Source organism: Elgaria multicarinata, chromosome 5 (assembly GCF_023053635.1).
Source record: "Elgaria multicarinata webbii isolate HBS135686 ecotype San Diego chromosome 5, rElgMul1.1.pri, whole genome shotgun sequence".
NCBI classification, from domain to species: domain Eukaryota; kingdom Metazoa; phylum Chordata; class Lepidosauria; order Squamata; family Anguidae; genus Elgaria; species Elgaria multicarinata.
In genome coordinates this window covers 52,301,882-52,329,484 of record NC_086175.1, presented here as the reverse complement: position 1 = coordinate 52,329,484, position 27,603 = coordinate 52,301,882, and the positions used below count along the sequence as shown (strand labels likewise).

At 38.6% G+C, this 27,603-nt stretch overlaps 1 protein-coding gene across 3 annotated transcripts in view; it reads left to right on the top strand.

The window, feature by feature from the left end:
- PUDP (pseudouridine 5'-phosphatase) overlaps positions 1-27,603 on the top strand; it is a 187,728-nt gene that overhangs the window by 38,295 nt on the left and 121,830 nt on the right. For 2 of the 3 annotated variants that reach the window (XM_063126353.1, XM_063126355.1), the window contains exon 4: positions 17,705-19,742. The exons of the other annotated variant lie outside the window; for it this stretch is intronic. In XM_063126353.1, coding sequence (XP_062982423.1) covers positions 17,705-17,881 — 177 coding nt within the window. In that variant the 3' untranslated portion in view covers positions 17,882-19,742. Of the gene's footprint in view, positions 1-17,704; positions 19,743-27,603 lie in introns of those variants that run through there. 3 annotated transcript variants of the gene reach the window in all.

The window sequence follows — 27,603 nt, the reverse complement described above, 5'->3', positions numbered from 1 at the left end:
AACTAGTAACTTTAAAATCGTTGTGAATTCCCAGAAATATTGGGAAACATAGAAATAAAATAAGTAATAAAATAATAACAACAATTTAGACATCATGGGTGGAAGAACAACCATTCTATGCAATTCTATGACATTTTTTAATATTTAGGGATGGGCAAACTCACTTGCACTTGCCTCTTCTGAGGCTTGGCCCGGCAAGTGCTTGGCAGCTGCCTGCTCATGCACTGAAATTGCACACTTCCCTTTCCTGCGTCAATGCGGATGCTATTGATGCAACAGGGGAAGTACCCAATTTTGGGAGCTTCTGTAAAATGTGCACTCCCCCCCCTGCACCACTGGCAGCCTTAAAGGCCCCATTGACTTAAGGGTGGAGGTGTAATTTTGGTGCATGGCCGGGCAGCTGCTGAGCACTTGCCGGGGCCTTGCAAGGCTTGGGCGGGGGTCCGCTCTCATGCCAGGAACGCCCGGGACAGACGTGATGGTGGCCCACCAGATTCCCAGACCCAGTCGGGGGCTTGTGGCATCCCTAATATCCACATCCTATATTGTAAATACAGGATACCAGCCTTTCCTAACATACAAATGAGGAACAGAAAAGGGCATTCAGAATGTTCAAGGGGCTGGAGCAACTCCCCTATGAGGAAAAGTTGCAACAGTTGAGTCTGTTTATCTTAGAAAAAAGGCAAGTAAGGAGAGACGTGATAGAGGTATTCAAAATTATACGTGGCACAGAGAAAGTAGATAGGGAGAAACACTTTTCCCTCTCTCATAATGCTAGAACCGGAGTCATCCCATGAAGCTGAATGGTCAGAAATTCAGGAATGATAGAAGGAAGTACTAACTCACACAACACAGAGTTGAACTATGGAATTCAGTACCGCAAGATGCAGTAATAGCCCCAACTTGGATGGTTTTAAAAGGGGATTAGACAAATTCTTGGACGCTAAGACTGTCAATGGCTATTGGTCATGATGGCTATATATTAGCTCCAGTTTCAGAGATTGCTGGGGAACACTAGCAGAAGGGTGCTGTTGCACTCATGTCCTGCTTGCAGGCTTCCCATGGGCATCTGGTCAACCACTGTGCAAACAGAATGCTGGACTAGATAGGTCTTTGGTCTTATCCCACATGGCTCTTTGTGTGTATTTAACCTGTTCCTCTCCAGATGTTTTGGACTACAACTGCCACCAGCCCCAGCCAGCATGGCAAATGGTCAGAGATGGCGGGAATTGTAGCCCATAAAGATGAGGATGGATGCTGTTTACTTGGAAGCAGGAGGGATGTCTCAGTGTCTCATGTCGCCTGTGTGATGTTAGGACATGGTAAGGTCCTTTTGAACTGGTAAAGGTCTCTTAGTCCTAATTATTCGATTCCAAGTAGGTATGTTTATGATCACACTATCAATATGCCATTGAAGTAGGCTTCTAAAATCGGTTGCTTGCTTTCTACAATAAAATAGGAAAAAACATATTTCAATGTGCATGTTGTGGGTTTGATTCTTTTTGGGTGTAACTCCTTCCTCAGTTTTTGTTTTGTTATTATATTTTTGTTTTTTATTTCAAGGAGATAAAGTTTAGTCCCTTTAAAGAGACAAGACTGGATATTCCATTTATAGAGCAATAAATGTGCTAAAATGAACTGCAATTGTGTATGTTGTAAAATTGCTTTTGTTTTGACAGGTTAATAAATCTCAATCGAAAGTCTGAATGACTAGATATATTAAAAGCTTGCATAGCCTGACAAAACAACGAGCCTTCCTTATATTTCTTATAAGCACATTGCACAGTAACTTGGGTGGTTGCTTTTTGTTTACTTGCAGAGCTTTTGCCTGACTTGCATTTTTAGTGCAAGACCAAAATTACCTTTCTTGGGTACATCTCTGAAAAATGCTGCTGTTCTTGAACACCCAGCTTACACAATACTCAGTGCAGATGTTCAAATGCTAACCTTCCATTGGCATTACAAGCTCTTTCCAGGATCAGTTATGTTATGAACTGTACAATTTTTAAATCTACCAGTCTTTAAGAACTTGATATTGCCTGCTCTAAGGATTTGTTTTTGTCACTGTATGCACATCTGTATGGAATAGATTGTAACACATCTTAAGTGGAAAAGAAAAGCAGATCAGGAGGTTTTATTAAGGTGGAGGGGTATTGCAGCAGTACTATAAAGTTTGATGCTGTTGTGCTGTCTGAAGAGATTTGTTGAGCTACATTAACTTCTTCATTTCCATATGAAGTTTATTCATTTGATTTGTACACCACCTTCCTACCAAGAGAAATGGCAGTCAGGGCAGCAGAGGTCATGAAGGATTGCCATTTAAATCAATGGAAAAATGAAAGAAAAAGAAAAAACCCAAATGTCATTAAAGTGACAGTAAAATGAAATGAATATAGCTATACAACGAAAAATGAATTGATTATTTTCCCCCACTAGATTGATTTCGAACTTTTTGATAAGTCTTGCCAAGCATTTTAGTACAAAACACAATTTAGGTAACAATACTTAGGCTGACCAACCTGCCCAGGAAAATCCGGACTTATCCAGCCCTGGGCTCAGAACTAGGGCACCAGAGGGAGTTTTACTCTATTGAGTAAACCTCCAGAGAAATCAGGCCAGCTGCTGTCCCTCACTGTCTCCTGAGTTGAAAAATCAGCAAGTGGTCTTAACTCTCGTGAGACATCCATTGAGATCCATCTGTCCTGGATGTCTTGCGAGACTTGCGACTCCTGGGAAAGGTGGGGCAGGGCGCCCCAAACACAGACCCAGCTATTGGCAGCAGCAGCAGCGAGGCCAGGCACAGCAGCAGCATCGATGGAGCAGAGGAGGAGAAGAGATGCAGTGGCAATGGAATATTTTTTTTTAAAAAAAAAAACCTCCTGCTCACCCCACCCCACCCCACCCCGATGGCCACAGAGATCCTGAGGAGCTCTGTGGCCCGTGCCCGGTTCCTGGCTCCTAGTGGTTACTCGCGAGCAGCTGGAATGAAAATTGGATGCCCAGCCATACTGCTCAGCCCACCAATATGAGGCTACAATCTGAGTGGCTCCTTCAACAAGCCCCCCCCCCAACACACCTTTCTAAACACTCTATCAGTTTCCCAGGGAACTCTCACTGCCTGCAGGCCAGAGGGTGGGGGGTGGGAGGGGTGAACTTTTTCCTGAGAATCCTTACAGAGATAAGCTTGCACAGACATTCCAAACTAGTTCTTCATCAATCTACTTACGACTTGCAAGGGCTGTATGGCTTTGCTGAATCCTATACCTGACAAAAGGGGGAGGCTATTGGACAGTGTTGATGTCACATCTTGTTCAAGGCAAACCTCACAAAGAGTTTTCCACATACTCCTAATAAGTAAATAAATAAGTTTTTTTGGATTCTCTTGTAACTTTTGATATAGGTCTTATTAGTTCTGCTTCATGTATTTGCAGAAATATACTGCAGCCTGCAAAAGTGTATGCTCTAAAATAATAAAAGTTCATATTTCGGGTATGACCAGGCTCACTCTTTTTCTTAGAACTAAAACTCTAGCACTGTGTAACCAGAGATGTTGACTTAGGCTGTCGTCACAGCATTTTATATATATATACTGAAATGCTGAGGTAAAAAGACTGTATAATACACATGTAAGAAATGTACATAGTAGATGCTGTGTCCTCAACAGTCACTTCATTTGAAGTCATTAGACACAGTGTGACTGAAACGGGTGGTAATCATAACCAAATTCCTGAGATCAGAATACATTAATTCGAAGATTATGTATTTTGCATCTCTCTCCTGTTGGTGGTTCTTAGGGTTCCTGCAAGTAGATCTGGCAGGCTTGAAGTCTGTCCACATCTGATATAAAGCATCTTAAGAAGTGTTTAGATATTTGCCTGTCTTACATGAAAAACTTAGCAGTTGTCCTTATTGAGGTTACTATATAAGAAACCCCATTGAACTTACAGAAAGGAATCTTGTGCCTTTCTTTTTTTCACCCCTTCTTCTACAGCTAATTCCTATAATACTCTTGAGATCAAGAATATTTCCTTGGCAACCTCACGTTTTTTAAAGACAGTTCATATTAATTCAGTCACGGTTTGTTTCATCAGCTTTTCTACGAACCTATCAACCCCGATATTTGATTTTCAAGTTGCTCTTCAGAAAAAGTGTTAGCGTAACAGCTTCTCTTGCAACTGTTAAAATTTAGTCTACAGTTTCTTGCCCAACAATCTGTTTGCAATTCAAGATTCTCAAGTTAAAAGTTCATATGAGAAGCAAGGCTGCAAATACCAAAAGCAATTAGGTATGACTTTTGATGCTCAACTTCTTTTCATGTCCAGTAACATGGAGTTCTATCCCTGCCCTCTTTGCAACCAAACTAGATTTCTTATTGTTGACTGTTTGCTAGTCTCCCCTCCACCCCACACCCGATCCCAGTTCATGAGTAAGAAATGTTAAGTGGATAGTGGTTATTCAAATAAATGGATTCTCTATACTACGGAAAGACAACCTATCTCTGTTGCTGAAGGGGAAACCAGGACTTACCTCCGATCAGTGGGCGTGAGGATAATCATCCTTCTCTATTTTTTCCAACTCTTGGTATTCACTTGCCTCTCATGATTCTGTTTCACCACATAAAATCGTCTGTCATCCATTATCTAAGAGCTGAAAGATCTTTCCCCTCCCCTCTTCATTTTGTCCCTTCCTGTAGCCTGCCCTTGTAAATATTTAAGGAAACTTGTGTCCTTGATCCTGAAAGAAATGCACTTTGTGCCCCCTGTTAATGTCTCACTGACTTCAAACTGGCCATAAAGGCAGCATAAAATAAATGTTCCTATAAAAGAGAATAAGAATTTAATAATCCCCTGCAAGGGAGCAAATCTCTTTGAAACAAATAGCTAGGAAGGTCAATAAATAGATGTTGTAATAACAAAACACTGAAAACTGAACATAATTGTCGTCTAAATGCTAGAAGAGTAAACTAATCAAATTACACTATTTGTTGGCACTACAACATTAAAGTGATATAGGAATAAACAGGAAAACATTTGAAGGTCAGTCAATATATCTGCAGAAAATCTCATGACTTTCTTGCTGCAACTTTAGATCCAGACCTTCAGTTCTTCAAGGCCAATGTCCTCTTGCACAATAAAATATATAAAATGAAATACCATAGTTTGGTGTAGTTACATAAGGCATTTAGATGCATCTGTTTCAAGGATTAGAAGATAAAATTTTAGAGGGATATAACTCCATGCACACAACTTTATGTACTACTTATGCAATATTCCTTTTTTGTGTAATAATTCTAATTATGTCTGCAAGGCTTGGTGTGTCAAACATAATAGCTGACATGTTTAGCAATAAGCATTTTCTGATAAGCACATTGTGAATAAGGGAGGGCATCGGCTGTTTATAAATCTCATACTAATACTAGGACATATTTGTGCTGATATAATTTACTCCAGGCATAAGAGGATTCACCCTTGACAGCTTTTATATGTGCTTATTCTGCTGATATTTCAAATTTACCAGGATGCAACACTATAGTTGAGGTAGTTCTATAGCAATTCTTATCATGCTAACATGGGAAACTACTTCACACAGACACACAGAGCTGCTTTAGTGTAGCTGCGTTTTCAGTTTCTACGAAGACACAAATGATATGTGTGAATTGGACCATTAAGACAATGTGAAATCGTTGAAACTCAGGCTCATCTAGCTGTACAGGTCTGTTGGCTATATTCTAGAAGCCTAGGAGAGGTGGCACATTTCATGAAATATGAATTATTATGAATTATGGCAAAATGCTGTGTATTCAGAGAATGAATACACAGTCTTCCTTGAAAGCAAAAAAAAAAGTGGTGGTGAGGTGAGGAAGCAATGTGGAAATACACAAAACCAATTCTGGGCAATGTGGAAACTTTTCGGGGACTTAGAAAAGGAGTAAAAGATGTTTTATTAAGAAGGTGTTTTGTATTTTCTTCTTTGAACAGCTAACTACTATCCAGTTATTATAAACTGCTTTGCAAAGCTACACTCATTGAAAAAACAAACAAAAAACCAGCTTGCTATTTGGCATAGAGGGCCACTATTCCAAAAACACAAGTTCAAAAGTTCTCATGAACACATTGAATCAGTTGCCTGGTTCTTAAGATTCCAGCCAGAAGACTTTATAGGTGAGGTGGACTGAATGGTGTTTTCAGCATCTGTGTTCATATGTCACAGCAAACCGTGGTTTATCAGGATGGGAATGAACGCCCAGTGCTGTACACTTCTCCCAACTTTCTTTCTCTAGCATGGCCACAAGGAGGAATTTGAAAGCTTTTGCATTGATTTTGAGTAACCACAGTTTGTCATGTTTACACAACACAATGAGCCACAGGCAATCTTAATTATGGTTGTGTTGAAAAAGGCAACTTCAAACCATTGATTATGAGGTTGGTGTCTTTCAACAAACCATAATTAAAATTAACCACAGCATGTGAAACTACAGTTTGAACAACATGCTAGACATTAAATGTAGTCTAACATGTTGTTCAAAATGGAGGCAGAAGCTTGCCATTCTGGAACAGAAGAGGATAGGGAGATGTGAGCTCAAAGGGGGAGGCTAGGTTTTCCCCCACAGTTTATCATGACATCTGAACACAGCCAGGATCTATTTGGTTTGGATTGGAATAATGCTTGCAAATATAAACAAGGAAAAGAAAGAAGGTGAGATAGAAAGGTAAGTCAAATCATATTTAGCCATTTTGAATATCTTTTAAGTCAGCATTGTCTGGGAATATAGATCATCATATGCTGAAAGGACAAGCTGAAGCAATCTCTGAGCCGTTAGCAATTTTCTGTGAGGGAGGTCATGGAAGATAGATGAAGTCTCTAAGATAGTAGAAGACAAAATAGTATCTCAATCAAAGTGAAAGACAACACCGGCCAGTTATGTTGAGTGATGGACATGGATAATAATTTCAAAAAATCAAGGCTGAATAGAAAATTGGTAACTAATACAACTTTGTGACTTTTTTTAACATGAAAGGACTGTTCAATTATCTGTTCAATTTTTGTATGACTCTTGAACATGGTTGTTAGTTTAGTGGGCTGGAAGGAACTGGCAGATATAACTGATTAATATCAAAGTGGTATCACTTGGTTGCTGTGTGTGTTTTGTGTGTTTTTATTAAAAATTAATCACAAAAAATCAAATCAGGATGTGGTGTCATGTGGAATAGTAATCTGTTTTATGAATCCATATCTAGTAAATATTTGAAGCGTAGGATGAAGAAATGCAAAGTATGTTTATGTAAACAGCAGGCAAATCAAAATAGGGAGAGATTACAAACACTGCAATTTCTGTTCTGGCTCCATGTTACATAAAGTGGAAATGTATCAGTGAGTAGAGATATTGGGGATTGAACTGTGACCTTCTGCATGCAGAGCATGTGATCTACCACTGAGCTATGGCCCCTTTCCCTTTTCAGTTCATGCAGGGACCTCGTCATTCCTATTGGACCTCATTGTAGCTCCTCATGAACCGACCATGAGCATACTCCTCTGCAGATATGCATACCGAAAGATCAATAGTACTAGATCAGCTGCCTTTCTGGGAACTGGGGTGCCTCATACGTTTCTTAGAAACCCTGTATTGATTGAATCACAGTCTGAAAACCAATGGTATAATTTAATGTTGGATCAGAATTGCATTAGCAAGTGTCTGTGTCTCACAGAATTCCTGTTGTGTTTTTCTGTAAGCATACAGCCCTCTCTTAAAAGAGCATGCCAGCCTTCCTTAAGAATCAAGGTAACCTTGCATGTAAATATGACCCTTTCACTACTTCAGAGTCTCTATCCAACTACCACTTCTTTCCCTTGAAAGCATTTTGGATAGTCTTTTTTCTCTTACCCCTTCACTCCATTTCTGACTCCATTGTGATGAACCCCTTAAAAGAACCTTCTCTGAATTCTTTGGCTTCAAAATGGAGCAGTTGTTATGCAACAGCAAACACCACAGAATATTCTAATTTACAGCTAGCTGAAGGGCATTTAAGACATGCAAATGTAAGGGTTTCTATTTCTGAGCTACTGACTTGTTTGCTTCAAATAATGCTTATGTTTATCCTTGAACCTGTGCTACAAACTAGTTTGTTTTCATGAAGTTTCTCCATTGTGTAACCCCAGTAACTAAACTTAAAGATAAAAGGGTTGCGTGCCCTCCCTAATTTTCAGCTTTATGTAAAAAATTGAATATCAGAGCAATCCAATATTTATAAAATTGTAATGCCATTCATTAGTTAAGTATTACGAGTGTGGCTATGGGGATTCCATATCAGGCAGATATTTATTGAAAACATGAATATCTGATGGATTGGACCTAAACACCTGGCTGACACACATCTGCACATGGAGATGAAAGCGCACTGTGGCCCAAAAGGGCAAGGTGTGCCCAGTGCCAGTGCAAAGGTACCATAAATCTAGGGAGCACTACTTTTTACATATCTGATAAGGCCTTTGCCTCCACATCAATGTGGATGAGGTATAGGAAAAGCTAGTGGTGGGTTGGGTATATATACCTTAGGGTATATAAAGGAAAGTTGCTGAAAACATTTCTTGCAGCCAACACAAGAATTCCCCGCAGGAGTTTTCTTCAAAGCTAGGGCACTTCCTCAATCCTTCCCCCTTTTTAAGTTTGTTCAAAGACTCCTTAGGAGCTGAATCTTGCACTTTTTAATGGATCATACAGCTTTTGGGCAGATTCTCTTGTTATCTGACAGATCCGTCACCATTTATATGAAATCCTACTCCCCACCCCCAACCAGTGTATAAAGGATTTCCTCACAAACTCAAGGGGCTGGTTTGGCATAACTGAATATATTGTGTTGTTTTAGCTGAATTTGATATATGGGGCTGAATTTCTTCCAAGGCTTCCAATAGTCCATTTCCATGTTCAAATGTCTGAGGACACATTTCATGTTATAATGATTGAAACTTGCCTGGCTTTGCAGACGGCTCTTGGGACAGTGAGAGAGAATGTTAAAACACACACACCCCTTGGAGAACCAAAATAAGCAGTGTTTTTGTTCTTTTAAAAACCTAATTCTTCAGACAGTTTACACAGCAGGAACCCCAAACTGCAAATATTGTAGCTATTTAAAATTCATTTATTCGTTAGTACTTCAATAGGGCTGCTGTTAAGTGGGTCACTCAAACACATTTTCCCTTTTATTCTAGATATTCTGTACATCAAAAGCAGAAAATAAGAAAACTTGAATAATCCAAAAGCTTTATCATAACACATTACTAAAATGATGCAGTTCTAATTTACATTTTCTATCTCTTCTAAAATAATGCACAAACTATTTTTAGCACATCTTGGTGTGTAGCTCCACATTTTTAAATGCAGACCTCAAAGACTACCATGACAGTAACTTGATTGTTTTTGAGAAATGAAAAGATGTGCCTGCCCGTACATATGGCTGATGAAAAATTTACAGGCGGTTTAAATAAAGAAATGACCGCAGCTCTAATTTTAAATAATACATGCATATTATGGGAATAGTTTAATTATATGAGAAATTGTCTGAGTTCCTCTTTTTCAAATGAATTTGTAGAGAATGTTTGCTTTTTTCAGACTACTTTGCAGAGAACGTTCACTTAACTTTAATCTCCTGATGCCATTTTAGATAAGAGAGGTCTGCACTAGCCCCGCAGTAAAGACCAAACGTACACTGGGTTACAGAGCACTGGCATTTAAGAAAATGAGATATTCACAGAGAGTATGAGATCAGACAAGAGCTGTAATGTGTATCTGAACAATTTTCTTTAAAAAGGCTATATCTAGGCAGCATACTATTTCAGTCTTAGTTTCAGTATTAAACCATTCTTGATTTTACAGGAACAAAATATGTCTCAACCCTTTCCCTGTTGTGTCAGAGTGGGTACAACAGAAAGTGCATACATTTCTGAAATAACTGGATTTTATCAGCACAACTTAAAGATAGTTCACATATTACATAGTAGCCATGCTTGCCACTAAGTTTGCACTCCACTCAAAGCTAAATCACAGTTCTGTGACTATACCTGTATAATAGCCATTTCATTCATTCTCACATTTAGGTGCGCACCTTAGAACATCTTAGGTGTAATAGTGGTAATCCTACAGAAAATGTAATAAGCACTATCAGCCTAGCTAGCTCCTTGACAAAGTACTATACAAGTAGATTGAGGCGGACTGTAACTCTGAAAATTTACCAATTCCTCACACAGTTCTAGTCCTAAAAGACTAGATCAATAGAATATCATACACATTATAGTGTTAGGTTTGATTAACTTATATTTTCCAAGCATGGCAAATACCTGGAAAGTATAAGCTATCCCCCTCTTGACAAGTTATCCCCAGTTCTTGATATAAATGCAGCAACTTTATATTGATAATTCATGAGATGTACAGCTTGCTTACCTATTTAATCCATGAACTGCAATTTTAGAGTTTATCTGTGGCTGGCACAGTGTCATGCGCTTCTTCACTAACCAGCTTAATGCTAACGTAATTCTTTATGCAGTGTTAAAATTCATAAGGGATTACTTTATGGTGAAAATGTAACAAATTGTGGCTCGGTTTTGAGCAAGAATGGAAGCAGATCAGTGGCAACAGCAACAGTACCGGTTTTGTTTGGTTTTCCATTATCACAAATTAAAGAAAATAATGAAAAGAAGTGGCCATCTTATTTTATTCAACACGTTTTAGCTACTTGAGCCAGTGCTTAAATAAACCTACAAAGTGTGTCAGCATATTACAAATCATAAGACCAGTTTTCAGAGATGGATCAGTAGGAAGGGTCCCCACCCACCCCTCCCAAATGGCTTTGATGCAATAGTTCCAATGTACTGTCAAAGCTGCATAGATCTATTCATCGTGTCTGAACTCCTATTAAAAGCTTAATGAAATGTCTCCTATACATGCTAAGTGTTTGCTGGGCCATTCATAAATGGCTTAGTTCTAAAGGATTCTAAGCAGAACAATTTCGCTTCCTTAGTAATCTCACTCTTAAATTATTTAATGCTTTCTAACCAAATGCTATTCATATCCAGTAGCAAGAACAAACTTAGCTAACTTCATAGTCATCAAACCATGTTATTGAACCTAATACGTATTAGCAGCATGGTACTATAGAAAGTAGTTACTATGCTGACTGAAAAGATGAAAGGCTCATATTCTTTGCCCCATTTGTGGTATTAATAGACTATGGGTAAAAAGACATTTTTCCTCTTTTTGTCAGAGCCAAGGTTGGTTTCTGTAGATCCATAGTCGCACAATTATTGCAGTAGGCTGTGATATCAGATTATTCTTCCCACCCCTGTGGACCTTACCCAGCTTTCCATTTACATTTCTAGGCCTTTCCTAGGGCCTTTTTCAAATGATGAGGTAACTAGGTTGTACAAGCCTTACATTATAGTAGAGCTAGCTCAAATCCAGCACTCCTGGCATAGTTTCTGATCCCTACATAGTGAATGATCCAGGAACATCGCTATAGGGTGCAACACCTTTTCTCTGTTTATTTTGTTTTTTGTGTTCTAAACAGGCGTTCTCGGTATTCCATTGCTGGAGATGGGAAATACGCAGCCTAGAACTATTTTTAAAACGAAAATAGTGTTTGGAGATGGCTGTGCGGGGGAAAGTAATCTTGCTAGGCTTTAAGAGGCATTTTCTTTTTCTTCCATATTTTAAAACACTGTTGGAGGACCTCCTGCTGCAGTTTCACAGTGGGGAAGACACAGCCGCTAAATAAAAAATAACAAACTTACTCGGCAAGTGCAACAAGCAAGGAATCCCGGTTTTAAAAAAAGATGCATGGCACCATAGCTTCTGTTTATCTCCTATATGTTAGCCTTTCAAGTACATACATACACACAGAACTTGGAGACCCTCAGATTTAGTCTCTGCATGAGAACAGCAGAAACCTAGATATAATTTGAAGAATAAAAGTATGATAATAATTTTTATGTAATTATGTAAATAATTACATAATTTTATGTAATTATGTAAATAATTACATAATTTACACATCCAAATTGTCTCACTAGTTATGAGCCTCCCTTTAGGCTGTTTTACTTTAAATGTCCCACAAGCTTACTCATGATATAATAAGGACAATAATGAGTGTGCTTCTTTCACCCCAATTAGTTATATTGTTTTGCATGTTTTTTTCCTTTTTGTTAACTGTATTTTTAACTTTATCGCAAAACAAAATACTTATAAGAATATCTGTCTTTTGGACAGTCAAAATAATCCCACTTGCATTCCTAATTGCTAAAGAACTCTCATAACTTCGGATTTAGTATTTCAATGGGTAAGACGAAAGGGCAGTCGGTCATCACCCAGTTTGGATGCTATTTTGTTAGTGTCCACTCTCAACACTCGACTCCAAATGCTGCCAGGATGTTAACAATAAATGTCAGCCAATGAAAACTAAAGGAATATTTGGTACATTTATTTGTTGTAATGTTAAAGCCTTTGTGGGTCATTTCCCCAGCTTCTTCAGTAATTGAGTGTTTTAATTGCCTCCGGTTCCAAGGAATTAGTTAAGCTTTTCCATTATGCATATTGCATTCCACAGTCACTGTCGTTTTTCATACAATAAGTTTAATGACATCATGGAAGTCAATTAGGGCTATCAAGGGAACTTTCTGAAGTATATTGTACAGTGTGGATTGAAGAAAAAGTTTCTGAACAGCGTTGATAATGCGGTTTTGTGCAATGCAGAAATGTCTAAAGGCCAACTATGTCCGAGTTGTTGCTTTTACTGCTTAATGAATGCAATGAGTAATTGAAGGCATGGATTTATGCCTTAAACTAGCTATATTGTTCACAAAACTTGCAGACAGGAGAGCTTCATTTGATAGTAGTTGTTCAAAGCATAAAATATTCGTTGGATCATTATTTTTAGCAATAGCAATGGTCAGTAGTCTGTGACTGAAAGAGTATTAAGGCATTATCTCAAGCAACACTTCAATTTTTTTTCAGGAGTGTTGGTGGGAAGTGTTGGCATTTGTAATTCAAATACCAAACCCTACATTAGCTAGAATGTACTGTACATTCAATTTTAAAATGGTTCTTTCACTTTCTACACCAGTTTATATATTTGCCAGTGCCTCATTCAAGATTTTGAAAAGCATCCTTAGCATCAGATGTGAAATTGTCTTTAAACTTCAAATTAAAATAAAAACTGAATGAAAGAATTTAGCGAACATGCAAATATAACTTATGAAAGAAGTTAAAAAGAATTCACATTGGCTCATGGAGGTATTAAGTCTCAGTTTATTGTATTTCAGAGAAGACATTATTAAATTAATATGGCTAATTCCTTGACCAGATCTACACCAAGCAGGATATAGCACTATGAAAACGGTATATAAGAGGCAGGAACCCATTACTGCTTTATAGTGATATTGAAGTGCATTGACAACTGTTAGGTCTCCTGAAATATACCATATACCACTTTCATACTGCTATATCCTGCTTGGTGTAGATCTGGCCCTTGTTCGGCAATATATTGATAGTCATAAGAGGCCTATCCCTAGATAGAAACAAAACCACACACACAAATGGCAAGTTGTTTGCAGGTCCTGGTCTAACACAGTTGAGACTGGTATCTGTTTCATTAACAGTGGATAGTACTGAAACATGGTTCTGAAGTAATGTAGAATTGAAACAGCTCTCGTTCTATAGGTAGGAACAGAAAAAGGTTGGGCGGGGTGGGTGGGTTGACAGTTATGAAAGAGGGAGATGTGCTGGCCTGCTCAGAAATAGGTGACTTGAAAGAAGCTCTAGGGTGGAGAGCTTCATCAGCAATAGGAGAGCTGAGATGATCCATACGACCTCACCCAGAATGTAAGAAGTCAATGCCATAAAGTTATTGAGTGGTTAAAGGAAGTGGTAGCAAGCCACCATTCTATCCTTGTCCCTCAAACTTCTCTTTATACTTACCTCCTCCCCATCTCTTCAAGCTCCTACTTTGGTTTCCACCAGATTTCTGTGTTTAGACAATCTGCCAGACATCTCATTTAAGCCCCTACTAGGAAGGAGTTCCTCTACATTTTAGGTGGGAATCTCAAATCCTATGGCTTGATTTGGTCATAACCACCATGTGGTGACTTCAACAACCGGAAGACCAATATTGGTTCAATATTCCAGTATTATCTTGATGTTGTTTCAGTAGTAGTAAAATAAAATCCTGTATAATTTTCTATTCAGTCTCTATCAACTTGGATTCTTGAGTGCATGGTTCTAATTTCGTTGTGGAATTATAAATACTCATCTCCATGAACAGTTTGGTCACAGCACATGCCCTCACAACTCAGATTTATCGTACCCTTACTTGTATATGTTATGCTCAGGTTTTCAACATCTGCCAAACTTGGAGACCCCTCAGGATTAAATCATCCTGAAAGTCTGCACAGTATTCATCAGTCTGGATACACAGATTATAACTGAACTCTGCCACTGATTTTTGCCAGTATCCCTACCAGAACATCTCTACTGCCTTAAAGCCTTTTGCTTGGCTTTGGACTAGTGTTTCTATTTACTTAAGCTTGCTTTCTTGTCATTTCATGTGTCTGGAAATTCCAGAACTGGATGATGGAAACAACCCATTCGTTTTTTGCTTAGGGCATGACTGGATGAGTACAAGGGTACCCATTTTGATTGAGTACAATTCTAACTGCACCATCTCAGAGGAGTTTGAGATTTGTCCAATGCTGGTCGTACCTTCTTATGAGCTCTTAGTAAGCGGATTGCAAGATCCATACAGCAGATAACGTATGTTGCACAATCACCAGAGCTGTGCTGTTACAGGATCCTCTAGTGATGCAGCACTTCTTCATAAAGATGGAATTTTTCTTGTGCTATGGCTGTGCAGGGGCATGAATAATCTTCAGTGGTAGGTGGTTTCTTTACAGCCATCATATTAATCTCTGATCAATGTCAGTCAGATTTGTATCTTCCCTGTTGGGGAGAATGCATGCCCTGAATGCTTCTGGATTCTAATAAGCATCCCAAATGTCCTCCCCCTTTCCCCCATGAATTTCTTATTTAGATAATTAGTCACAATGGGGACAATTTGCAGTCTGCAAGGAAAACATTTTTTAACATTTATTCACAGAGGAGTCAATTTAACGTCTGTAAGGAAAATGTCATGTTTCTTAATTCTAATGCAGGACTAAAATACTTTCATATATCAATTTTCTACATCCTTAAGGTACTGCTGACGGTGGCACATTAGGCTGTGGAAATGAAAAGGCAAATAGAGCTATCAAGAGCAGAATACCATTTTAGCAAAATGCAGATATAAAAACGTATTACAAAGCCACAGAATGAACAAGCTTGTGAAAACTGGGTTTGATATTAACTTTATGACAGCCCATCAAGCTGTCAGTAAATATTATGAAGTATTTTTTAAAGTCCCCAGTTTATTTTGGCATTAAAAACCTGGTTTACTTCACTGACTCCTCTTCCCCCACCCCTGCGTGTGCAATGTTGGACGTATCATGTTGCTCCTCCAGGTGTCCACGTGAATGTCAACATGAATATCTGGAGACAGGGTGCCTATGTCAATAAGCTGAATATACATAGCCCCCCTTCCTTCCAGACATTCTTTCTGTATGCACAGATACCTGGAGGCTGATGTAATGTGTGTGACACTGGAGAGCAGGACTATACAGTACAGCCCTGCTCCTTGTACACATGTTGAAATAAGCCAAATTTTAATCGCTTACCTCTCATCTCATTTGTAACCTGCCTTTGTCTAGGAGTTCAGGGCAGTTCCCTCATCTTAGCTGTACAGCTATCCTATATTGTAGTTGAGGTTAAAGATACTGGCTATAGATGTTCCTGATTCTGTGGATGAGCCCACGTGCATTCACCCAGGATGCATAGGTTTCTCTTCAGACTTTTGACTTAACGTGCAAATGTCAGGACGGTGTGAACAATACATGGACCCTGAGGGTGACGCCAATGTGGATGGCCCCACGTTCTCCCTTCTCCAGGTGATGCTTGAACTCCTGGAGAAATAATTTCTGAATGGGGTTTCTGACACATACATTCAGCAAAAAATTCCATAAGATTGTTAGCTGAACACATTTATTCCTATATTTTTCAGGAAAATCAGTTGGGAAGAGTGAAGGAAAATATATACTTGAAATTCTGAAAGTATTTAAATGAACTGTTGTCTATTAATATAGAAATCTGTTGGTTCTGATTGCAGCATGTGATAGTATCTGAACCTGTTACATTGGAAACCTGTTTGTGTGCATTGAGTTTTATATGCAAATATGAACTACTTGCATTGTATTTTCAGTTGATAAATATAGAGTTAGCACTTAGATTGCTTTATTCTGACCTTTATTTTCTATAGTACTAACACATCATTTGAGACAAACTATAGACCAACAGATTCTGTTCTCTTATGCAGATATAAAACTCTTATTAATAACTTAACTAGAGGAGGTTAACAGAGAATACAAAGAAGATATATTTTATGAACAAAATGAGCTCATTTAATTTTGAAAATACGAGAGTGATGTGTATTTATTGCTTAATAAAGAATTTATTGCTTAATAAAGAATAAGAATGGCTTAAATAAAAGGTTTGTTTCCAGAATTTGTCTCAGACTGAGAACTGAGCAATACATAAGTAAAAGTATAAAATATTTTGGCTGTACTGCACTTGGCTTTAACGACAACAGTAATGCATAGTCCTAACCATAGCACTGCAATAATATTATATGAAATAACTCTGTGTTCTTTTTACTAGCTCAGACGTGTTCACAATGATAGCTATGGTAAAACAGCGTATTGAATTGCCATTTTTAATTTTGTATGAGCATGAACACAGCTTGTCCAGTAGCAGTCCTAAAATTGTTGTATCGATCTTACGTATCACCTTGGGAGTGCAGAAAGGCATATTTTCTGCCCTTGCTCTTTATGCTTTTTCCAGTTTTAGTTTTTTTCCTTTTATGTCCAGATGCCACATAAATAGTGAATTCCTTTAAAATAATCCAATTCTACTTTTTAATTACAATTAGGATTTCCCCTTCAGCCAACTCCATATAACTTCTATGGTGCATGTACACCAGGCACATAACAATACCCATATAATATTGGGGGTTTTCCATAAGAGAAGCTTGAGATGTTCCCGTCGCCAGTATAATTAGATGGTGGCAGTATATTGTGTCTTTGTACATTTTTGAAGGTTGCAATTGCATGGCAGGAGGTTAGGGCAAAAAACTCAGCAGACCTCCCATACCACCAAGGCACGTCACTGGGACAGTATATTGTAGGTCTGGTAAATTCTAGGATAAGTTGATGGTGATAGACTTAAATGTGTACCTCAGATGTCTGTATCATTTAATTGTGCTGTCTATAAAAGTCCTGTAACTCTAAATCTTACATAGCTCTATAATAATACACCAAACAAAGCAAACCCTTGTCAACTTCTTTTTCTTTAAAATCCACATGATAGCAACAGTGTATATTCAACTTTTGACAAGATGTCAAAACTGAAGCATATGTTTAGAAATTGCATTATTAAACTACTTTTGTGGTAACTTCCTTCCCAAGGGTTTTCAGACATCTGTTGATGCTCTAGGAATTAAAGCCAAGTAATTATTATTTGCTGTCATAACAAAATCAATCTTCCACTTACTCTTTTATTTTAATTTTTTATTCTTAGTGTCTTGTATTTGAAGATGCTCCCAATGGGGTCAAGGCTTCACTGACAGCTGGGATGCAAGTGGTCATGATTCCAGATGAAAACCTCAACAAAGATCTTACAAAAGAAGCAACTCTAGTACTCCAGTCTATGGATGATTTCAAGCCAGAACTATTCGGTTTACCACCATTTGATTGAGAACTGATTTTCCCCCCATTTATTTTTAATAATTTCAAGTCACCCATCCTGATTTGAGGGAAGAATAGACTTTTGTAGACTATGGTAATCATAATGTTGCATTTTGATAATTACACTATTTGATTGGGAACTGATTTTTTTCCCATTTAATTTTTAATCGTTGCATGTTACCCATCCTGATTTGATGGAAGAATAGACTTTTGGAGACTTATGATAATCATAATGTTGCATTTTGACCATTTTGATCATTACACCTTACTTGATCATTACACCTTACATATTCATTCAAATGGAGCGGTGCTAGATGGAAAGATGGGGCCTATAGCATACATAGCATGCTACAAAATGCCTCTCTGCTTTTTTTAAAAAAAACAGTTTCTTGTCAATTTGCTCTTAACTCTTCAAAAGACACATTTAATGAAGTACAAGGTACTGCTGCCAAAGGGAAGATAGTGAAATGTTTGGTTTTGTATTTAAGTTCCATTTCATGCCTAAATCATCTCTGAATTATGTCTATTGTTTTGCCCTGTTTAACATTTTAAGAACATAAGAAGAGCCATGCTGGATCAGACCAAAGGTCTATTTAAAGCTTCATCACACTGGGGGTTAACACACTCCCTAACTGGCTTCTCTGCCCGTGTTTTCTTTCCTCAGTTACTTCCTCTTTTCAAAAGAGGGAGTACAGAACCAACACGAGGCCCATTCAGTCTGCTGTTTTAATGGTGCTGCTTCTCCTGCATACAGCAGGAGAGAGCAGCAAGTCCGAGTTTAAAAAAAAACCATCAGACTTAATGAGTTTGGTTTTTGTGGTGCAAGGAAGGCCAGAAGGGGCATGGGAAGCAGACGACGTCATGTGAGGGACCTGAGCAAACTCCGTGAGTGCCCTGTAACGAGCGTGCAATAAAACGCTCGTTGGATGGAGTTTTTAGTCCAGAATTCTGCTCTCAGAGTGGCTGACCAGCTGCCTGTGGGAAACCCTCAAGTAGGACATAGGTGCAATAGCATGCTTCCACTCATGTTCTCCAGCAACTGCCCTACATAGGTATACCGCCTCTGATACTGGAGATAGCTTACAGCCATCAGGACTAGTAGCCAGTGATACCCTCATGCTCTTTGAATTTGTCTACTTCCCTTTTAAAGTTACCCAAATTGATGGCAATCACATCTTATAGTAACAAATTCCATAGCTTCTGCAATCTTCTGTGTTCAGCTTGAATATGAGTTAGTATAGTCTAAAGCTTCTCAGGCATTCTGTTGCAAAATGCTTGTTTGCCTGGGTCAAACCAACCAAATAGATTGAAAGGCTGCAGGCAGGTCCCTCTTAATTTTTACCTCTGTGCAGTGCTCCTAAGTGCTTAAAAAGTAATTGATTCAGTAGCATGATTATAATTTCTTTATACAGGCAGCTGCTAACCAGCTCAGCCAAGCACCTCTCCTGTTGTTGCCTTTACTTATGCACAAACCGACAATTTTCTGTTTCTAGTTCCATGGTGCTTTTGCCCTTTTCTCTTTCCTTTCTCTGCCAATGTCAGAAAAAAATATATCTTGCCAGCTTTAGGGAACCATTTGCTCTTGGAATTCTGCTAAGTGCAACAGCAATTTTCCTACTTCTTTTTCTCCTTCCAACTTACCTTCTTTCTTGATTAATCCTATCTGATGAAGCCATGACTGACTCCTTTGTTCAGACTGAACTTTCTGATTGTTGTTTTCTTTGCTGTCTTCGCTGAAGTTTTGATGTGAATTGTACCTTTTGAGTATGTCTGCATGTCTAGTGATAGTATGTGTAACATTGCCTATGGAAAATAGAATTGACTGTACCAAGAAAAAACATTTTTGAATAAATTTTGCTAATTTGTCAGAATTTGCATACATTGGCTTTATGCATGTGTAATGTCATCCCTACTAGCTATAGAGACATAACAGGGAACTACATAGCATGGTGAAGACCACCTGCTTAATTTCCTATTAAGGCTTCTTAATGGTTTTGCCCATATGTTCTCAATTCTCTTTAAAAACATGGGGGGGGGAACGCAACTGGAAAATGCTCTAGCAACAGACTCTATGGTTCCTGCCATAGAAGCACCATTTCCAGAGCATCCTAGGAAGCAGCCAGGAGCCTTTGAGCACTGTTTTCTGGGATGCTTGAAAGAAGCAGGCTTCTATGGCAGGATCCATAAAGCCCATTCCTAGAACATTTCCCCTTTTGGGTGGGGGGGTGCTTGGTGGGTCACTAGACAGAGCTTGAAGAGCTGCCTACAGCCCACAAGCTATGCTTTTTTGCCCCTGCATTAGACCAAACTGACTGACCATAGCTGGATTTCAGAAGAGGATACCGGCATCGGAATTATTTGTACTGCCTGAGGCTTATCGGAAGCCAGTTACTTTCTCGATATTTACAGAGTCTTTGTGGTATTCATATTTTCTGGGTGGCTCATTATCCATGCATCACCTATGACAATCACCTTCTTACCCCTTCCCACTGGTAAGGCTCCAATCTACTAGTAAGATTGGAGACAGCCTATCCTCAAAACTCTACACCTGGATGGAAAAATAACTCTGCCTGTAGCTCTAAGAGCACATCCTTAGAGCTGCGTTCTGGAGGTTGTGTGCAGGCCTGTTTCTTCTTTACAGCATGGGTAAACAGCTTACATAACCGTGTTTTAATCCACGGCTATATTCTAAAAACAAGCCACATGGCTGTATATTTGTTTTACCCTTTCCAGGAAAGAAGACGCAATCTGATCAGCCTTCTAGCCCAGAAGAGGCCAGTAACCTTTTCAGGATAAAAGGGAGACCTTGGGACTTGATTGGTCACCTGGGAGGAAACAAAAAAGCAAAGGTGGGCAATTTCAGTTGAAAATATCCCACTGTAGACTGAACATTGTTTGTTAATTATATAGGTAATACAATTGGCAGTGGAGGGAGTCAGGTAGCTTTTTTTTTATGAAAGCAGCAAGAATTGTATACGCTAAGATTTCAGAAGCAGTCAAACATTCCTAATGGGTGGGATTAGTTAAAAACATAAATTAGAATGGCAAAAATAAAAAAGGATAAAATAAAATAGCCCAAACCCCAGATGTATTGGGCGGGGGGGATATCCCAGTTTTTCAACGATGTGTCTTTTAAATGCAATAATTCTCCACAATCTGATATTCCAACAAAATACAGCCTGTTTCTCAAAATGATGTCTCTGAGCTCATCTACACCAAGCAGGATATTTCACTATGAAAGCGGTATATAAAAAGCAAGAGCCACTCTACTGCTTTATAGCGGTATTGAAGTGCTTTGACAACTGTTGGGTCCCATTGACACATACCATATACCACTTTCATACCGTTATATCCTGCTTGGTGTACATGTGTCATGGGGTCCAACAGTTGTCAGTGCACTTTAGTACCACAATAAACAGTAGTGTAGATCCTGCTGTGCACTTCAATACCGCTATTAAACAGTAGTGAGGCTCCTGCCTTTTATATACCGCTTTCATTGTGGAATATCCTGCTTGGTGTAGATGAGCCCTCTAACTCTGTCCCACTATCACATACATCATCAGTTGGGAGCATTCCTTTTCACTGCTGGTGACCAGGTGAGTGATGATTCTCAAGGCTTGTGGTTTTGTTTTTGTTTTAGCCAAAATTCTTTCAGGATAAGCATTTCACACAAGTTATAGAAAGTTCAGCCATTGTATGTTTTCATTCACAGAAACTGAATCACGCTTTTCTTCCATTGGCTAATGTTGCTGTATCTGCAGAGTGCTTTCAGTATAAAACAGGTGCCTTTTGGGATTCCTTTCTATCATAATTGTTCAATTCCAACTAGGAATTATTAGGTGGAACAAACTAATAAGTCATAAATAGTAAGTTTTTCAAAGTATATTTACCATTTAATTGGACAGGGAATGAAAAGCTAAATCACATCACATTTATAAAATCATCCCAAAGGAAGTCCATGGAGCACGGGAAGTCTTCCAGAAAGACACACTCTCTCTGGTAAATATTAGACAGCTATTATAAACAAGGTACACTTTTCATCATTGTGTTCTAAACTTTGTACTCTTGAAACCTAGTTTAATAAGTAACTTATTTCTTTCAGATTTAGCATACATAAGCCAGCTATGAAGGAATCTCTTGCTTAGAACTCCTCTACACTCAATATCCTTAATGAGACAAGAAAGGTAGCTAATAGTCCACTTTCCTCTTTTGATGGGCGGGCCATAGCCTTATTCATAATCTAGGAAGAAACAGATATGTTACTTGGACATCTAAGAAGCTGGTTTTCCCAGATCAATTCTAAAGAAACCTGGCTAACTTATGGACCTCCACAGATATCTAATGACATCAACATGTTCATCCAGATAAATGTGACAGCCTGGTAAAATAAGAATATAACTAAGGCAGTGCCCTTTGTGCTTATGAATGATTACATAAGTTAGAACGTTATCTCAGAAGATCTCTCCATTTGTCCTTAAACAGAACATTGCTCAAAGTCTTGTAAGCTCTTTTGCAGGGCTTGATGTACCTGATTGTTGTGCAAAGCAACAATACGGAATTGGAGTACTTGTTAAACCAAGGCACCAAAGAATTTAATTGCTTGTAAATGCTAAAGCTGGGTTGTAGACATTAAGATACAAGGATGAGTATATAATAGGTTTAGAGACAGCCAACATGAGACAATTCTTGACAAGATGATGAGTAATTTTGTTTGTTCTCCTATACTACAATCTATCATACTAATATCATTCTTAATCTTTTTAGTCTTTTACAGTGCAAACCTGTCCTATGACTCTAGTTTGCAAGAAAATGCAAATATAATTTAATTTATCACCACATTCAATACCCAAGTGTTAGATTTGGCTGCCGTGAAGTACCCCATTTTTCCAAGAAGAATATTTCAGAGAACAATATCCCAATTATACCCAAACACCTGGAAGTCCTTTTCTAGAAAGATTCTGTCCTACTATATTGAAACCGGGTCATAAAATTTCATAAACTTATCACCTCTACAAAAAATGTAATCATACATTTTCTCAACGTATATTTCTTGGATGATAAGGATTTGGGAAAAACTCTACAGATGCTCCAAAAGTTTGTGGTGAGTGACTTCATCTTTGGTAGCCTAGTCAGTTCCACTTGAAGAGGAATTTATATATGAAACAAATACAGATCTGCAAGTAAGAACTTTAGCTATTCAGTGGTATAGATTTGTAATAAATAAAAGCACCTCAAAGATTTCTAAGGGTGACCCAAGCAAATGAAATCTACAGATAACCCCAAGTACCTCTTGGTGAAACAGGAGGGTTTAACTGACTTCAGAGGCAGGTTTTATCTGGTCCCAGAACTATAGCTTAAAGATTGTCCCAAAAGTTTCCAGCAGACACATATGGCTCATTCTTTTTCACCATTTTGGGATCTTGGCCCTATGTCAGTAGGTATCATGGCCCTTCTTGAGGAGGAATTTGGCTTACCTGGGCTCAAGGACTCTCCTTCCCCCAAGGATTTCCCAGAGGCAGCATTGCAGGAGGATAGTGGACATGCAGCTGAGGAGAAGACTTCCCACCCCCTGGAATGCCTGATAAGGGCTTTCCTCACCCACTCCATGCTCAGAATGAGCCAGACATGATGAGATCATCCAGCCCTCAGCAACAATGACAAATGAAGTGGTGAGAGAACGCCCAGCGTCCTTGAAGATGCATAAGGTTGCTTTGCCAGAAAGCACTCTAATGAGCTGCAGCTGTCAGTTGGGTGTGTCCAGGTTAGGACCTGCATATAAGCTAGCAAGGCCAGCCCCAGCATTCATTGAAAAGCAAGGTCCTTGTGTGTTTTCACTGTTCATGCATCTTTCATGATCCTGAACTCCTATCTTAAAAATTGGATTCCTGTGAGAATTCCTGACTTTGCTTTTATTTCACCCTTGTCTGGATACTGTGCTTAGAATTTTCCCTGGTGTGACTTTTGCCCTACTTGACAAATGACTTTTCAGATAAAAGTTCTTATCAGTCTGTTATGAGTAGAAATAGCCTTTAAGAGGCCATTACCAGTAAATACTTCTCTTACTGGCAGGGCTCCCAACCCAATTAAGTGGGCTGTGTTGGAAAAGGTGGGCTGAGACACGACAGTGGGTGAAAGACCAGGGAGCCCTTAGGACTTCATATATTTTATATATATATATCACTCCTGTATATATGGCCTGTGGTATATATTTTGTATAGGTCACTCCTCTGTGTGTGTGTTTATGTATAACTTTCAGCAAAACTGCAGAAAGATTATGCAATGGAGGGGGGAGTTTATGGTATGTAACTTTGAATAAATTCAATCACCTGGTTGAGTTAGCCATGATGACACTTGTTGCAATTGTGTGGTGTGGGGACTAAAAATTCTATTTATTGCAAGGTATCTGCATTTTAGATTATCTGCACAAACCTGGGGGTTCTCAAGCACATACTTTGACATTCATTGAAGGAGGATGAGAGGAAGCCAAATGTTAGTGAAGCTGATTGAGTTAAAATTACCCTTGTTAATGTTTGAATGTAAATGAGTTTGAGTTAATGGGTTAGAGAAAGAGGAAACTTTCTGGAGGTTTTAGAATTTCTATATTTTAAGCTCCAAATTTTATGCCAAGATTTAAATGTTGTGGCCTTTGATGAGATGAAAAATTAGAAATGATCTGATTATTAAAGTAAATTATTTCTGTAAATGTTTAACTATATGGGCTATTCTGAGTTCAGGTTTAGCTCTACTAACATTGTTAGTACTGGTACAGCGAAGCAGGTAAGTCTTACGGCATTTTGCAATATGCTTTCCCCTATGCCTATTTCATCTCATTATTTATTTTCTGTGGTTGATAGAATTGCTCCATTTGTACAATATAAAATGACTAGCTAATATGCCTGAAATTGCGCAGGTCCCTGAATACTGTGTATTTGATAAATAACAAGTATCTCTGCAACTTATTCTTCTTTAAGTTGGTAGGAGATTCTTTGTTCGGCAAGGAGTGTAGGGAAAAGGCTCTGTGTGGTTTTAAAGGTTGAACATCAGTCCTTGAGAAGTAGATTCTTATATTATTATACAATGGCCGCCAAAGGCCAATAAGTCTGGCCTCCTGCCCAAGCTATGCTGGGAGTTCCACTCAAGGCATGCTGGGAGTTGTAGGCATAAACCTATGTTTTTTATTAAATTCTTTAAAAAAAATACTAAAAACCGAAAAATTGTTTTTAGATTTTTCTGGTACATTGTACAGCCAGACCTATCAGTGAGCACATTTCAAATTTCTAATTCATCTGGAACTGGATAAACATTTCCATGAATACAAACCCACATACATACTTTCAGCTTTATAGATAGAGATTATTTGCTAGTAGGAATGTGCACACAAAACTCAAGCAATCTTCCGTTTGTCAAATTCTCCAAATTCCACTTGAATCTTGTTTCATCCCATGTCCATCTCAAATCATAATCTTTGCTTTTGCTTTCCACATGAATGTTTGTGCATATTTTTCCAAATGTACATCTTAATTGAGTGCACCTTTGAGATGTACTCACTATCTTCCTATCGATTAAACTATGTTTGTTTGCATATGTTTTTCGAATATACACATGCTGCTGAATGCAGTTTTTTGGATCTGCAAATCACATTGCAGGCTCAGCAATGTATGGACTTGACCTACAGATTGCATTAAACTCTGGAAAGTGCAATCTGGGTGAATCCTGATCAAAAATGAATTGAAACCAATTTTTCATACATCCCTACTTGTTGCTATAATTGGCTAATGTCCTGGTTCAAATGATCACTGCCACTTAAACAAATAACCTAAAAACAGGCCATGGATTTATTGTTTTCCCCGCAATAAGCCATTCCGCTGGGGACAACACGACAAGCTGTGCCCAGGTGGCCTGTTTAAGCTGCAGCTATCATCCAAACTGGGCCAATATGTTGCAACGCTGATTAACGATCTTACAAATAAATGCAGAAAAGGGCAAAGAAACACAACTCTTCTCCTTTCGTAAGATTCCTGGATGCAGAAATAGTAATGTTGGCTCTTCAACTATCTTTTGCAGATGTTTGCCATGGTTCCTGTTAAGCCTATTTCCGAATGTCTCTGCAGAATTTGAACCCACTGCTACAAAGGTGTCTTTTTTGAATGGGTTTTCTTGTTTCTGGGGAATGGTTCTACAAAGTAATTATTACCTGAATTGCAAGACATGCTCTCAATTTCAGTGTTACAAAACCGCTCAAACAGTTGGTCTTGCTAAGTCCTGCCCGCCTGCTCTCACACTCACTGTAGCTGCTGTCCCTGGCACTACTTCCACGTGAAGAAGCCAACACTGTGCTGAGTGGCTGAGAGAGCAGAAGGCTGTGGAAGTGGAGGCTTCTGAGGAGGACCTGCGCTTAGAACTGCATTGCTCCACCCCCTCGGATCTTGACTCACTAGTCTTTGCAACTAGTCCACTCTTGTCTCTCCCCAGGGCCCAGGTGCAAAAAATACAGCCCTACCCAGCAGGGAAGCTGTAAGCATGCTTGCACTTGTCATTTTTATTTAAACCAAGAGTTTTCTGGCCTTTCCTTCACTTTTAAACCCTGTTGAAAAGTTTCAGATCATATTTTAGTATCTCTATTTTTAAAAAATAAATAAATAAGTAAATAAACCAATTGTTCCATAAGTAGCCACAATAAGAGGGTTCCTGCCCTGAAAGGCAGCCAAGAAATATTTTAAATAAATAACGGAGAAAGGCCTTTACTTTGTTTCTATGTAGTGGTTTTCTAATTGGTTAATGTTATACAGAAGGATAGGGACATTTCTAGTACTCGATTGTTCACAGTTCTCTCCCATACAGGGTTATTGTTTTTTCTATCTCTTTAGAGATCAAGGTCAGAAATCCTAAAGGGAAACAGGTGCCGCATTAATAGTTAAGAAAGCATTTTAAAAATTTGTATTATAAAACTATGAAAAAGGGCACTCACTCGATTTAAAACAAATGAAAACACTACCTGCAAATGTATGTGAGTGCTTCGTTGCTTGAACCCATCTGCCTAAGAATTCACTGGGACTGCTTCTCTATTATTATTATTATTATTATTATTATTATTATTATTATTAATCTCTTTCTCGCTCATGGCTGTTTTTCTAGATGGACATGTCAGGCTTTGCCAAGTCATGCTGTCTTACCGATTCAGGAATTTCCTGACAATTGAGCATGTTTTAGTTATGACTGCTTTCTGGATGTTCGTGTGGATGTATTTTGGTAGACCCAGTTTCTGAAGGTTTTCTGTAGTTTTTTGATGTGATGCCCTTATTATCATTATTATTGATCTTCCTCCCCTTCCCCACAGTGGTTTCCCTTTCCATTTAATTTTCTCAAAAACCCTGTGAGATAGATTAGACTGGCAAATGTGGGTGGCCTTGGACAAATCACTATCTTTCCACTCCTGTTGCTGTGTGGATCAAATACCTCCTGTATACACTGCTCATAGCCGTTTGGTGAAACAGCAGAAGTAAAATGTAATAAATACAGCTTGCCATCAGAATGCTTTTGAAGTTGTGATGGGGGTTCCCACTCTATTCAGTTCAACCCAGAGATATATGAGCTTGCCAGGTAAAGGAGATGAAGTTGCTTGCCACTGTTCTGAGCCAAGCTCATCCATTTTAAAATAGGATTCAATAGCTAGACTCAGAATTTAATTTCATATTTCAAAAGAAATTATAAAGAAGGAACCCAGAGGGAGAT